At 46.7% G+C, this 16,110-nt stretch overlaps 1 protein-coding gene across 1 annotated transcript in view; it reads right to left on the bottom strand.

Moving 5' to 3' along the window:
* Positions 1-15,615, bottom strand: part of tbcd (tubulin folding cofactor D) — a 375,176-nt gene extending 359,561 nt beyond the window's left edge. Inside the window, 5 exon segments of the mRNA XM_072483144.1 lie at positions 2,280-2,381; positions 2,485-2,582; positions 4,312-4,362; positions 15,274-15,295; positions 15,297-15,615. Of these exon segments, the coding sequence (XP_072339245.1) occupies positions 2,280-2,381; positions 2,485-2,582; positions 4,312-4,362; positions 15,274-15,295; positions 15,297-15,473 (450 nt within the window). The 5' untranslated portion in view covers positions 15,474-15,615.
* Between the last annotated feature and the right edge of the window lie 495 nt (positions 15,616-16,110).

The raw sequence follows: 16,110 nt of genomic DNA, 5'->3' as shown, positions 1-16,110 counted from the left end.
TGTTATGAGTGCTATATCAATAAAAATTGCTGTTGTGAAAATTTAAGCCATATTAAAAGATGAAAATATTAAGGAAATTTTAAAAATGTAGTGGTGGAACTTCTTCACAGCTCCACGGTCCCAGGTTCGATTCCGGCTTGGGTCACCGACAGTGTGGAGTCTGCACATCCTCCCCGTGTCTGCGTGGGTTTCCTCCGGGTGCTCCGGTTTCCTCCCACAGTCCAAAGATGTGCAGGTTAGGTGGATTGGCCATGCTAAATTTCCCTTGGTGTCCAAAAAGGTTAGATGGGGTTACTGGATTACGGGGATGGGGTGGAGGCGTAGGCTTGGATATGGTGCTCTTTTCAAGGGCCGGTGCAGACTCGATAGGCCGAATAGCCTCCTTCTGCACTGTAAATTCTATGATAAGACATTAGGACAGTTTCCCTCTAATTATGTAAAGGTACAAGGCAAAAAGTACATTTGCACAATCACATCTTCCTCATTTCTTAACGATTGGTATAAATTTATCAAAAATTGGGCTAGCTCCATTACTGACAATAGTCTGAGATTAAGCCAGCTGTTTGCAACCTTGGGTGTTATTTTTGATCCCTCATCTCTGTGCCGTCACCTGCTACTGAAATCTTGACTATTCCGACACACTCCTGGCTGGTCTCCCACATTCTACCCTCTATAAAAAAAACTTGAGGTCATCCAAAATGTATTCCCCTTTCACCCCTGTGCTCACAGACAGATGTACATTGGCTCCTGTTTAAGCAACATCTTTATATTAAAGTTCTCATCCTTGTTTTCAAATCCCGACATAGTCTCAACCTTCCCTATCTCCGTAATGCCCACCAGCCCCATGTTCCTCTAAGATATCTGCGCTTCTCTAATTCTGGTCTCTTGTGCATCCGCAATTTTAATTATTCTACCATTATTGCACCAAATACAAGAAATCAAAGGAAATGGGTTTGGTTACAAAAAACAAGAGGATTAGAGTGTAATTAATTATCTTTTCCATACAGAGTTCCTCAATTACACAGTACATTGAAGGGGCTTATTCTCCAATAGCAAATAATAGGAAATTGCAGATCATAAGTAACCAAATTAGTCTGATTGCTCTGCTTTCCCCCACTTCCCCAAAGTTCTCTCCATCAACATGTTCACCACACAGAAGATGCCTGAAATTTCAGAGCTTATCAATCAGTTTATTGCTCCTCCAAAGTTTTCCCCATGTCTCCAGCCATCAGACCTCAGAGAGTCAACATAACCAGTCAAAAACAATGAATGCACTATTTACAGAGCTGAAGGCTAGAGAAGGCCTGTCTGCAGACTCTGCATACATAGGAACATGTTCAAACAGATGAGCTCTGCATTGATTTTAAAGTTGTCAGCTCGAGGGATAGTATAACCTTGGCATTTTACAAGTATGATGATAGCCACACAGGCGTTGTAAAAATCTGACACTTACTCACATTATACAAAGACATACCTAGTTTTATTACTTTTCACTCACTCGAGTCACACAAGATGGTTTTGTTACACTCCTACGATATAAATTTAAGTGTACCCTATATCATCTTAGGTTTAATGGCACCAGTCACTCCCATAAGGTGTCAAAACATATTACTTTTAAGGAAGTTGAAATACACTGTCCAACATCTATTTCTATGATAGCAGGACTCAACAAGGGGCGGTGGGGTTACCACATTTGAGGCTTGGTTTGAATTTTTATGGTGCTTTATTTCACAATCACTTGAATGTACAGAGCAACAGTCAAGTATCAGTTTCACTTAGTTCAATTGGTGCAACTTATCTCCACATAATAACTACATCATGAATACAACACCATCCCATTTCAATGGGGTACCTTGCCTGGCAGATTAACTCAACAGCATTATATTTGCAATCCAGTGCAGCACTTCTCTGCTTCTGCTGTCTATCTTTCAAAGCCTTGTATGTCTGAACAGACTCCTCTTTCAAAAAGCCAGGCTCCCATCTTGTTGTCTGTGTCTCCCACCTTAACTCCACTTTACAGTTAGACAGAGATCAAAAGGGATTCTATACAGTTTGCAAGGGACATTTTCTAATTGCTAAGACAAAGTAGTGAACGATTCAGCGTTTATTTGCTGGGAAACCTCGGTTTGGCATTTCAACAGCCCAAGATTTTGGTGACCTTTATTTTCAACTCCTAAGGATACAGATTTCTTCTCACAAAATACATGTTAAATGTCATTGCGTATCAAACACTTTGTGAAAAAACAGTCCACCAATTCCTGAACTGTGACTCTACTTACATCACAGTCTTTTGGATCTTGCTGGCTGAGCAAATTCAAGACCGGATGTAAATCCACCACTTCATGAGGGAACAATCTCAGAAAATATTTATAACCACGCACCTGAAATGGTAAAAAAAAATTGTTATTGCAAATATCAGATTGCTATGTGATACATATTTATAGGTTAATTGATCTGTGTAATAACAGAATTTCTTCAGAGTACCTTTGAGATGAGATAAAGGAATTTGAATGCAAGATGTACAAGAGATGAGGGAGAACGCTCATTGCGCACAATGTCCAGCAGAATATTCAGCATCCATTCTAGAAGCAGAGTTAGAAAATAAAATTGTAAAGATATCCATCAAAAAGGCAGCAATTCACCTTCATATTATCATAAAACATGTTTCTGCTAAAACTCAACTTTCCTTAGACATAAAGAAGGGTTGACGGGGCAGCACGGTGGCACAGTGGTTAGCATTGCTGCCTAAGGTGCTGAGGGCTCGGGTTCGAATCCCGGCCCTGGGTCACTGTCTGTGTGGAGTTTGCACATTCTCCCAGTGTCTACGTGGGTTTTGCCCCCACAACCCAAAGATGTGCAGGTTAGGTGGATTGGCCACGCTAAATTGCCCCTTAATTGGAAAAAATAATTGGGTACTCTAAATTTATAATAAAAAAAGGTTGACATTCAAAAGAACTAAATTTGTCAATTTACATTGAGAGAATTCTAAGCAACTCGGCAATAAAAATAGTAACATTATATCTGTGTTCAAAATGCTTCATGTGACATTCAGAATGCTACTTTTGATTCTGCAGACAATCATTTCAAATCAGTTACCATTATCCAAATATATTCACATCAGCAAATAACATTTTACCCATTTTTAAAAATTGTAATGCATCATGAGTGATCCTTAATGTGACTTACTTTTAATCGAAAGGCAGCTTAAAGATCATAGAATCCCTACAGTGCAGAAGGAGGCCATTCGGGTCCTCCCAGATCTGTGTGACTGCACCGACCCTCTGAAAGAGGACCCTACTTGGGCCCAATCCACAACTCTAGCCCCTTAACCCCACCTAGGGACAATTTAGCATAGTCAATCCACCTAACCTGGACATCTTTGCACTGTGGGAGGAAACCGGAGAACCAGAAGGAAACCCACGCACACATGGGGAGAAAGTGCAAACTCCACACAGTCACCCAAGGTTGGAATCAAACCCGGGTCTCTGGTGCTGTGAGACAGCAATGCTAACTACTGTACCACCGTGCCACCCCTATTATTAAGACAAGTTAATATTCATGGCAGAAAAGCAACAACAATATAACAGAACTAAAAATCAAATTATGTAATTTTCTGCCCAGATCAACTTTTAGTTGGGAATAAATTAAAGTTGATTGAAGTTAATCCTCCAGGCACCACTGATGAGGCTGTGCACTTTTCACATTGAATATCAATGTGGTTGTATCAATGATATGGTATTGTCAACTTTCATCAACAAGGCTTTCCACTGACTGAAATAGCAGCCTTCAAGCTAGTTTTCAAACAGCAAAACTTGTTCTTTTTACAAATAAAGTCTCCCGAAGTGATGGTACCATAGGATAAGAACACTTAATAGGAGGAGATAATAGTTAGAACAGGTGGAAGTGTTTGAATGGCTCCCCCCACAACCGCATCCACCAGGGCCCATCCTGCTGCCCCCCACGCTCCAAGCGTGCTCCACATAGAGACACTTTGCAGGCACAACGGGTCAAATGGTTCTCCTTCTGAGCTATAAGATTCTAAGTTGAAAACAAGTTAAAGCTACTATTTTGATCATTGTTTTTCAGATTTCAAAACATGTCTCTGGAGTCATTCAGCTCAAAAGAATTTTACATCGACTACTTGTGTTTTTTCCTGTCATTGTGACAACGTCGAATCATATAAATTTCAAGCACAGAAAAAAAAGCCATTAATTTCATTGCATCTATGCCAGTACATACAACAAATCCAAAGTTTTCTGTTCATGCTGGAAGACAATTGAACGTAGCCCTTTCAAACAAATATAATCTTACCCAGATGTGGGTCCAGCAGATGAGGTTGTTCCTGGTATTTATCCATTATGACTAGAACAAGGAAAGAAAACCAATTAGTGGGCAAAATATGTTTGGTAATGCAGCATCCAGATATCAATATCATGGTAAGAAAACATGTTTTTCACAAATAGTTATCATGCTGCCCTTGCAGAGCCTCCTCCCAGATCTGTGTGATTGTGAGCTTCAGAGTTGCAAGATTGCCTGGTTATCGTCACTTTGCTGTGCACATATGGATTGCCGGGCTTCCAACATGACTCCTTTGGTGATCACTCACTAACAAGTATGACTGTTCACCTAAGAAACTCCATGTCACTGGTCAGGGGTTCTGTGGGTTCTTGTGTGACTGACGAGCCCGATTCCAGAGCCACAATGCCAACCGCACACTTGACAGGTACACTTGACAGGTGTTTCCGGGAAGTGGGATCAATCCCTGGACTCGAGATCGCTGGTATTCCAATCTCAGGCACCTTTCCCGGGCCTCCTATGGCATTGGATATCCTTGAAGAATTGTGTTCCTTCAATCAAAAGGTTCCAAGTAGGTCTTTCCTGAGCAAGGATCTCCCAGACGTTGCGATCAATGTTGCATTTCTTGAGGTAAGCCTTTGAAGCACTTCCTTTGTCCTCCTATTGTTTCGGAGCCTTCCTTAAGCGAGGCGAAGATGATTTGCTTTGACATCCTAAACACATGGCTGGCCCAATGGAGTTGTTTTTGGATGATCACGGTGCTTTTGGCTACTTCAAGGACACTGATGTCACGCCTCCCCTCCCAACTACTGTGGAGAATCAATCTCAGACAGCCTTTATGGCACCTCTCCAGGGCCTTGAGGTGGCATCTGTTCGTAGTCCAAGTTTCTAAGCCGTATAGAAGAATTGGGAGGTTAACTGCCTTGACTATATGACTGCAGCACAATTCAAAAGTTCTTTTTTGGCTACAGAGTGCATCCTGGGGTCGGAACAGATGTTATTCGAAAAATGCAAGTCTTTCTTTAATAGATGTGTGCCAATTAAAGTTAGGTTATTAATTTACTGGATGGAACACAAACTAGTTCATTTCAAAGGATGAAAAACTGACCACCATCTAGCTTGCTAAACCAAGTCTGAAAGAAAGATTGCATTTATTTTTTCTTTATTCTTTCATGGCATGTAGGCATCATTGGTAAGTCCAGCATGATGCCCAACCCTAATCGCCCTTGAACGGAGTGGTTTGCTGGGCCATTTCAGAGGACAGGTCAGGCCGTGGGTCTGACGTGTCATGTCGGCCAGACTAGGCAAGAATGACATCAGTGAAACAACTGTTTTTTTTTTTTTACAACAATCAATGATTGCAATATTGATCTCCATTAATGAGACTAGCTTTCAGTTCAAGGTTTTATCAACTGAATTTAAATTCGACCAGTCTTGGTGGGTTTTGACTGGGCATCCATGAGCCACTGTGGGCCATCAGCAGCAGCAGAATTGTATTCAACCACAATCTGCAACCTCATGGCTTGGCATATCCCCCACTCTACCATTACCACCAAGCCAGGAGATCAACCCTGGTTCAATGAAGAGTGCAGGACAGAATGCCAGGAGCAACATCAGGCATACTGAAAAATGAGGTGGCAACCTGGTGAAGCTACAATACAGGGCTACTTGTGTGCCAAACAGCATAAGCGACAAGTAATAGACAGAGCTGAGCAATTCCACAACGAACGCATCAGATCTATGGTCTGGAGTCCTGCCACATCCAGCCATGAATAGTGGTGGATAATTAAACAACTCACTGGAGACGGCGGCTCCACAAATATCCCCATCCTCAATGAAGGAGGGGCCCAGCACATGTGCAAAAGACAAAGCCAGGCATTCGCAACAATCTTTAGCCAGAAGTGCCAGTTGGATGATCCATCTCAGTCTCCTCCGGATTTCTCCAGCATCACAGATGTCAGTCTTCAGTCAATGTGATTCATTCCGCATGGTATGAAGAAATAGCTGAAGGCACTGGATATTGCAAAGGCTGTAGGCCCCGGCAATAGTACTGAAGACTTGTCCTCCAGAACTTGCCACATCCCTAGATAAGCTATAGTACAGCTATAACACTGGCATCTACCCAGCAATGTGAAAAATTGCTCAGGTGTGTCCTGTACAGAGGAAACAGGACAAATGCAACCCAGCCAATTACTGCCCTATCAGTCTACTCTCCATCATCTGCAAAGTGATGGAAGGAGTCAATCAAGTGGCACTTAACTCAGCAATAACCTGTTCATGGAAGCTCAGTTTGGGTTCCGCCAGGGTCACTCAGCTCCTGACCTCATTACAGCCTTGGTTCAAAAATGGACAAAAGAGCTGAATGCCAGAGGCGAGGTGAGAGTGACTGCCTCTGACATCAAGGCAGCATTTACATAGAATTTACAGTGCAGAAGGAGGCCATTCAGCCCATCGAGTCTGCACCAGCTCTTGGAAAGAGCACCCTACCCAAGTCCACACCTCCACCCTATCCCCATAACCCAGTAACCACACCCAGCACTAAGGGCAATTTTGGACACTAAGGGCAAATTAGCATAGCCAATCCACCTAACCTGCACGTCTTTGGACTGTGGGAGGAAACCGGAGCACCCGGAGGAAACCCACGCAGACACGAGTATGGCATCAAGGAGCCCAGCTAAACTAGAGTCAATGGGAATCGGGGGAAAACTTGGGAGTTGTACTGGCACAAAGGAAGATGGTTGTGGTGGTTGGAGGTCAATCATCTCAGCTCTAAGACATCACCGTAGGAGTTCCTCAGGTTAGTGTCCCAGGCCCAACCATCTTCAGCTGCTTCATCAATGACTCCCTTCCATCATAAGGTCAGAAGTGGGGACATTCGCGACTCCTCTATTGAAGCATTCCATGTCCAAATGCAGCAAGACCTGAACAATATCCAAGTTTGGGCTGACAAGTGGCAAGTTACATTTGCACCACACAAGTGCCAGGCAATGGCCATCTCCTACAAGAGAGGATCTAACCTAACCACCGCCCCTTGACATTCAATGGCATTAGCATCACTGAATCCCCCACGATCGACATCCTGAGGGTTACCACTGGTCATAAACTGAACTGGCCTAACCACATTAATATTGTGGCTACCAGGGCAGGTCAAAGGCTAGGAACATTAAGGAGAGTAACTCACCTCCTGAACCCCCCCCCACCAAGCCTGTCCACCATCTTCAGGGCATAAGTCAGGAGTGTAATGGAATATTCTCCACTTGCCTGGATTAGTGCAGCCCCAACAACACTCACAAAGCTGACACCATCCAGGATAAAGCAGTCTGCTAGATTGGCACCCCTTCCACAAACATTCAAACCCTCTACCACCGATGAACAGTGCAGGCGTCTGCACCATCTACAAGATGCACTGCAGTAACTCGCCAAGGTTCCTTAGACAGCACCTTCAACCCACATCCACTCCCATCTAGAAGGACAAGAGCAGCAGATACCTGGGGACTCTACCACCTGGAGGTTCTCCTCCAAGTCACACACGACCCTGACTTGGAAATATATCGCCGTTCCTTCACTGTCGCTGGGGCAAAACCCTGGAACACCCTCCCTAACAGCACAGTGGGTGTACCTTCACCTCAGTGGCTACAACAGTTCAAGTAGGCAACACACCACTACCTTCGAAGGGCAACTAAGGATAGGCAATAAATGCTGGCCTAACCAGCGACGCCCACATCCCGTAAATGAATTTTTAAAAAGAGGGAATGGCTTGTTAACCGATTGTTTGAAGCCTTGATTGAGGGAGGAATATTGGCAACAGCACTGGAAGAAGTCAATGCTTTTTTTTTAAATAAAGAGTGCCACGGGTCCTGTGTTCATACAGGCTCTGTCGCAGTTTAGTTCTTGCCCAAAAAACAGAACCTCCCACTGTAGCTTTCACTCAGTACTGTATTGTGACATCAGCTTCAGAATAAGCTCCAGTCAAGCTTGAATCTTGAACAGGGAACAACACTGATGGAATTTCTGGAAAGGATACCATCACTCAGATTGACAGAAGCTGTACAAGACAATAGTTCATGTGAGAAGTACAGGGTAATACACAAAACTATGTTAAAACTTTAAAGAAAATACAAGAAATCATTGATCAACAAGCTTAGTAAAATTATTTTTAAACTGGAAATCATTCTAAAGCTTCGCAATACTTGCTCAAGCTTTCATTACATATAACATTACAGCGCAGTACAGGCCCTTCGGCCCTCGATGTTGCGCCGACCTGTGAAACCACTCTAAAGCCCATCTACACTATTCCCTTATCGTCCATATGTCTATCCAATGACCATTTGAATGCCCTTAGTGTTGGCGAGTCCACTACTGTTGCAGGCAGGGCATTCCACATCCTTACTGCTCTCTGAGTAAAGAACCTACCTCTGATATCTGTCTTATATCTATCTCCCCTCAATTTAAAGCTATGTCCCCTTGTGCTAGAATCACCATCCGAGGAAAAAGGCTCTCACTGTCCACCCTATCCAATCCTCTGATCATCCTGTATGCCTCAATTAAGTCACCTCTTAACCTTCTTCTCTCGAACGAAAACAGCCTCAAGTCCCTCAGCCTTTCCTCATAAGATCTTCCCTCCATACCAGGCAACATTCTGGTAAATCTCCTCTGCACTCTTTCCAATGCTTCCACATCCTTCCTATAATGCGGCGACCAGAATTGCACGCAATACTCCAAATGCGGCCGCACCAGTTTTGTACAGCTACAACATGACCTCATGGCTCCGAAACTCAATCCCTCTACCAATAAAAGCTAACACACCGTACGCCTTCTTAACAACCCTCTCAACCTGAGTGGCAACTTTCAGGGATCTATGTACATGGACACCAAGATCTCTCTGCTCATCCACACTGCCAAGAATCTTACCATTAGCCCAGTACTCCGTCTTCCTGTTATTCCTTCCAAAATGAATCACCTCATACTTTTCTGCATTAAACTCCATTTGCCACCTCTCAGCCCAGCGCTGCAGCTTATCTATGTCCCTCTGTAACTTGTAACATCCTTCCGCACTGTCCACAACTCCACCGACTTTAGTGTCATCTGCAAATTTACTCACCCATCCTTCTACGCCCTCCTCCAGGTCATTTATAAAAATGACAAACAGCAGTGGCCCCAAAACAGATCCTTGTGGTACACCACTAGTAACTGGACTCCAGTCTGAACATTTCCCATCAACCACCACCCTTTGTCTTCTTCCAGCTAGCCAATTTCTGATCCAAACTGCTAAATCTCCCTGAATCCCATGCTTCCGCATTTTCTGCAGTAGCCTACCGTGGGGAACCTTATCAAACGCTTTACTGAAATCCATATACACCACATCAACTGCTTTACCGTCATTGTTCGACCACTTCCTCCCTGCCTGACAGGTACATACTTATCAAGGACACGCAGTAGCTGTTCCTTGAACAAGCTCCACATTTCCATTGTGCCCATCCCCTGCAGTTTTCCTCTCCATCTGATGCATCCTAAGTCTTGCCTCATCGCATCATAATTGCCTTTCCCCCAGATAGAACTCTTGCCCTGATGTATATCCCTTTCCATCACTAAAGTAAATGTAATCGAATTGTGGTCACAATCACCAAAGTGCTCACCTACCTCCAAATCTAACACCTGTCCTGGTTCATTACCCAGTACCAAATCCAATACAGCCTCGCCTCTCGTTGGCCTATCTACATACTGTGTCAGGAAACCCTCCTGCACTCATTGGACAAAAACGGACCCATCTAAAGTACTCTAACTATACCGTTTCCAGTCAATTGGAAAGTTAAAGTCCCCCATAACAACTACCCTGTTGCTTTCGCTCCTATCCAGAATCATCTTTGCAATCCTTTCCTCTACATCTCTGGAACTTTTCGGAGGCCTATAGAAAACCCCTAACAGGGTGATCTCTACTTTCCTGTTTCCAACCTCAGCCCATACTACCTCAATCGACGAGTCCTCATCAAACGTCCTTTCTGCCACCGTAATACTGTCCTTGACTAACAATGCCACCCCTCCCCCTCTTTTACCACCTTCCCTGAGTTTCCTGAAATATCTAAACCCTGGCACCTGCAACAACCATTCCTGTTACTTCAGAGTATCTGACTAAACAATTACTGGCAGGATGTTCTAGTCTCTGGATAGCTGGGGATCAGATGCACCCTCCCAGATGTGGTACAGGACCCATTGGATGGCCGAACCTGAGGGCTCTGTGGGAATTGCACAGAGGTTTGAACTTCCAATGGGCAATTTCTCTGCTCCCTGGTAACCCTCCAAAAATGTCTCTAATTGAGTTAGAGTCGGAGACTTCGGACATTTCCAACTTACCTACCTGAGTAGTTGAGCAGAAAATGTCAGTCAGAAAAATCCCTTCCCTCCGCAATGTAATTCCCCATGAGACCATGATACCCTGCCAACACCCTAACTACCCCCAATGACTTCCCAACCCAACCACCCCGCTACAGCCTGAAACCCCTGTGCTCTGACCCAACCTGACTAGCTTCCAATCCGATCTGGCTAGTCCACACCATCCAACATCCCAAACCCAACCGGACTAGCTCCATGACCTGACCCCCTCATCTCTCCACCAGACCTACCTCCCACTCGTATACCTGCCACCTCAGCCAGCTCACCCACCTTTCACCCAACCACCTTATCCACCCCACCCTCTTACCCACTTACTTAACTCGCCCCTCACCCCCATACCCACTTATCTTATCCACCCTACCTCCTTACACTTATCTTCTCTCACAGTTTTTCAAAGAAGCTTTGGAGTACGTAAACATTTTACTTATTGGATAATGGCACCTAGTGCTGTAAAAAGGGAGTCTGGCTTCTGTGCGGACTGGACTCTCTCCATTGCTCTCTGCGAGGTTAGTTGCACTGGGTCAGGTTCTACAAGATCCTACATCTGAAGATTGGCCACAAAAAAAAAAATCGGAGGAAGGTAAATGTGCATTTTCTGTCTGATCTGGTGGGAAATAGGAGTTCCGATTCTGATCAGAAAATCTGGGCAATTGATTGGATGAACAAAGTCAAGTAATTCCAAAATTGATGTCTTGACTGTAAGAAATTTGAGTAAATAAAAAATTGTTGGTTTATTTTCACTTCTAACCAATGCTCGAAACGCAAAGCACATATGAAAGCAACAGTTTATTTCATTTTTGTTTATTTCATGCAGTTGAAGGCATTGGAAGAGACCTGATCATAAAGTGTTTCACACCATTTGAATATCTAAATATTTATCACTGTTCTGTGGCCTAATTAAAAAACAAACATTGCTGGCTACAGTTTGTGTGTCACAAGTCCAAATGATTTGTTTTATTGATGTTAGTTGCTGGCAACATAAAACCACACCAAAAATTTTTAGCATACAAATTGCACTCCTAACCATTGTAATGAAGATCAGACATTAGGTTTGCAGGCAAACATCCTTAAATCAAACACTAATCTGCAAGTTCCTCATCAGAGACCAGCAAATAGATAAGTGTATTTAAATATGGCAAAACACTACCCTCATTTAGTGATATTCAGTTTGAAAGTTTTAAATTCCTATCTACATGTATGTTATCAAAAGTGTGGCTGTCCCATTCATGCACATGCCTATTACCCCAAACTCACTTTAACCAACAATGCACATTCATCCTCATGTTACATACAAGTAACAATTCTGTGGCAGGGCAGGCATAATGAGATCAAAACAGCCTTATACACACAAGATAGATAAATTATGGTGCATTCTGTGACAGTGTACCAGACAGCTTTTGACTACAGGTATTGTGTGACCAATGATAATGTTAACAGGAGCCAAATTTGCAGGAAGGGGTTAAAAGCACAAATAGAAGAGTAACAACAGAACAGATAAATAGAAATCATTAAGGAAAACAGAAACTCCTAGAAATATCTAGTGTGTGTTGAAAAGAAAAATGACAATTTTTGGACAAAGGAAATTATGTAAATGTTTAAGTGTCCAGGTTTTGAGTGGAAACAGGGTACATATTAGGCCAATTTCCTCTCCAATTTTAAAGCAGCAATCACTTGTAACTACCAGTTGATTCTAATGAATTGGCAAGTTCCATCCATAATTCAGAACTGTTACTGAAGAAAGATCTATACATTTTCTTTCCAAATCTTAGAACTCCTCACCCTGTAACCCCAAGTCCACCATTTTGGGCAAAGTAGCTGTGGGATGTCAGCTTGTCTGATGTCATCTGCCCAATGACATAATGCTCACCATGTCACTGTTAGTTTGTGACAGGTGTAGGAAAGACAGCAAAAGAGGCAAGTAAGTAGGATTTGGGGTGAGTCTCAGGTATGCAGGACATAAGGTGTTGCCATTTATGGAATGTTTCAGTCATGAAACAGTCCCAACCAGGAAAACTACTTCAATGATATTTAGCAGTTGTCATCAGAACAAATGTTTGTAAGTAGGCAAAATGATTTATAAACTGGATTCTCATGAGCTGTTATCACAGTCATTTTTGTGATTGTGCCAGAACTGCAAAACCATTCCTTTATTTTTACATTGCATATAACATTTAAAGCTGTACAATGTCATCTAATGCTAACGTCATGTTTACTACCACTTCTGATTGGATGCAAAGTATCTTGAGAGTCCATCAACCCAGAACACACTAATGCCTCTGGGATATGAAGCTAGTACCAAAGCATCGATTTTGTTTCAGAAAGATTGCAAAATCCAGTCATAAACAACTATTGCCCATCTGGAAGTGTCATCAAACATGGAGAATGTGGAGCCAATAACACCCTCCACTAATCTATAAAAGGCAGTAAAGAAAAAAATTAAATCTTGATACATATCGTGCATAATTTATCATGGTATTTTCTGACTTTTCTTAGTTGCGGGTTTCATGTGGCAGCGATGTAATCCCTGCACTAATGGGCTGAATGGCCTCCATCTATGTTGAAACAATTCTGCGATTCTGGGAAATGTCTTTTTCTGGTGTCTTAAATTATTTAAACCAGTAATATGGGAGGAGGAATCAAAAACAAATAAAACAAGCCTAAATATAAAGAAAACAAGAAAGGAGAACATGGAACAACTAGAGACAGAAACTCGCAAAGCCTAGCAGGTAAAATGGACAAAGCAAGATTCAGGCAGGCTCAGAGTCTGAAATGTATATTTGCAAGCAAGGAGTCCAGATGGTATCGAAACTCCGACCAATTAGAATTTTGTTGGGCCGATTAGCATTTGACAGCCCATCTCCACCAAGGCAAAGGACTGGTACTTGAGCGACCGGTACAGTCCAAGACATTTCGGCGCCACTCCCTGTTCTAGGGAAGCATAAACAACAGGGTCAGTGACCGCTTGGGACACACCCAGCCATTCAGGCACACGCCCATTTATTGGTTAGAAATAGCAGAGAGCGGGAGGGGGTGGCGCAGAGAGCGGGAGGGGGTGGCGCAGAGAGCGGGAGGGGGTGGCGCAGAGAGCGGGAGGGGGTGGCGCAGAGAGCGGGAGGGGGTGGCGCAGAGAGCGGGAGGGGGTGGCGCAGAGAGCGGGAGGGGGTGGCGCAGAGAGCGGGAGGGGGTGGCGCAGAGAGCGGGAGGGGGTGGCGCAGAGAGCGGGAGGGGGTGGCGCAGAGAGCGGGAGGGGGTGGCGCAGAGAGCGGGAGGGGGTGGCGCAGAGAGCGGGAGGGGGTGGCGCAGAGAGCGGGAGGGGGTGGCGCAGAGAGCGGGAGGGGGTGGCGCAGAGAGCGGGAGGGGGTGGCGCAGAGAGCGGGAGGGGGTGGCGCAGAGAGCGGGAGGGGGGTGGCGCAGAGAGCGGGAGGGGGTGGCGCAGAGAGCGGGAGGGGGTGGCGCAGAGAGCGGGAGGGGGTGGCGCAGAGAGCGGGAGGGGGTGGCGCAGAGAGCGGGAGGGGGTGGCGCAGAGAGCGGGAGGGGGTGGCGCAGAGAGCGGGAGGGGGTGGCGCAGAGAGCGGGAGGGGGTGGCGCAGAGAGCGGGAGGGGGTGGCGCAGAGAGCGGGAGGGGGTGGCGCAGAGAGCGGGAGGGGGTGGCGCAGAGAGCGGGAGGGGGTGGCGCAGAGAGCGGGAGGGGGTGGCGCAGAGAGCGGGAGGGGGTGGCGCAGAGAGCGGGAGGGGGTGGCGCAGAGAGCGGGAGGGGGTGGCGCAGAGAGCGGGAGGGGGTGGCGCAGAGAGCGGGAGGGGGTGGCGCAGAGAGCGGGAGGGGGTGGCGCAGAGAGCGGGAGGGGGTGGCGCAGAGAGCGGGAGGGGGTGGCGCAGAGAGCGGGAGGGGGTGGCGCAGAGAGCGGGAGGGGGTGGCGCAGAGAGCGGGAGGGGGTGGCGCAGAGAGCGGGAGGGGGTGGCGCAGAGAGCGGGAGGGGGGGTGGCGCAGAGAGCGGGAGGGGGGGGTGGCGCAGGGAGGGGGAAGAGGGAGGTGCTGGGGGGGGTGGGGAAGAGGAGAGATGGGGGGGGGGGGGGGGGAAGAGAGAGATGGGGGGGGGGGAAGAGAGAGATGGGGGGGGGGAAGAGAGAGATGGGGGGGGGGGGGAAGAGAGAGATGGGGGGGGGGGGAAGAGAGAGATGGGGGGGGGGGAAGAGAGAGATGGGGGGGGGGAAGAGAGAGATGGGGGGGGGGGAAGAGAGAGATGGGGGGGGAAGAGAGAGATGGGGGGGGGGGAAAGAGAGAGATGGGGGGGGGGAAGAGAGAGATGGGGGGGGGAAAGAGAGAGATGGGGGGGGGGAAGAGAGAGATGGGGGGGGGAAGAGAGAGATGGGGGGGGGAAGAGAGAGATGGGGGGGGGGAAGAGAGAGATGGGGGGGGAAGAGAGAGATGGGGGGGGAAGAGAGAGATGGGGGGGGGGGGAGAGAGAGATGGGGGGGGGGGAGGGAGTACTCATTGCAAAAGCTGAGGTTGTGGTCAGGTGGAGGTGCTGCCTGGATGGAGGCCGCGTGTGGAGGGAGAGGGCGATCCCCGGGCCCCCCCGCTCTTACCGGTGAATTTCTGGATGACCAACCTCGGTGTGAGCCGCCTCGCTGGCCGCCGCGCCCAGACCCAGCAGCAGGGCCCGGGCCTCCTCACTCTCACTGAAGGCCTGCAGCGAGTTGGCTTTGGCGATGAGATCGGGCTCCCCGCCCGCCCCCTCATCCTGCTCCACCTCGGCCGCTTCGGGCCGGTTCTCGCTGAAAGCCATTGGCAGGGGCACTGAATCCACCCTGAGCCGGCTGCCCGGCAACAAAGCGATGAGTCTAACCCTTCACCCCCTCCGACGGTACGCTGACTGCGACAGAAAGAGCGCGGCGCGTTTCCGAAACAGCTGCTGATCCCAGCCCAATGCTGACTCAATCTGTGCCGGTTATAGTCCGCTCAGTGAGTTCCAAATCGTTACGCGTTGAGGAGCAGAGGCCACGGGATTTCAGATAACGGCCAAAAGCGACATGAGGGGAATTTTTTTTTTTAACTCAACCTGGTTAAAATTTGAAATGCGCTGCAGGAAGGAGCAGGTGGTCAGGGGACAATCGAAGGGGAATTTTGGATCAATATCCAAAAAGGAACACTGGATTAAAGCAAATGACTGCGGGATGCTGGAATCTGAAGCGAAAGAGAAAATGCTGGAAAATCTCAGCAGGCCTGGCAGCATCTGTAGGGAGAGAAAAGAGCTAACGCTCAAAACGTTAGCTCATTTCTCTCCCTCCAGATGCTGCCAGACCTGCTGAGATTTTCCAGCATTTTCCAAAAAGGAACAATGGTGCAGGGTTACAGAGAACGTGCGAGGGAAATGACACTCGGTATCTGGTCGTTAGGTGCAGACACAATGGGCCGAGTGGCCT

The sequence above is a fragment of the Scyliorhinus torazame genome, chromosome 18 (genome assembly GCF_047496885.1).
Source record: "Scyliorhinus torazame isolate Kashiwa2021f chromosome 18, sScyTor2.1, whole genome shotgun sequence".
Taxonomy (NCBI): Eukaryota; Metazoa; Chordata; class Chondrichthyes; order Carcharhiniformes; family Scyliorhinidae; genus Scyliorhinus; species Scyliorhinus torazame.
Note: the sequence above shows the minus strand (reverse complement) of the source record. Positions and strands in the feature narration are given on the sequence as shown.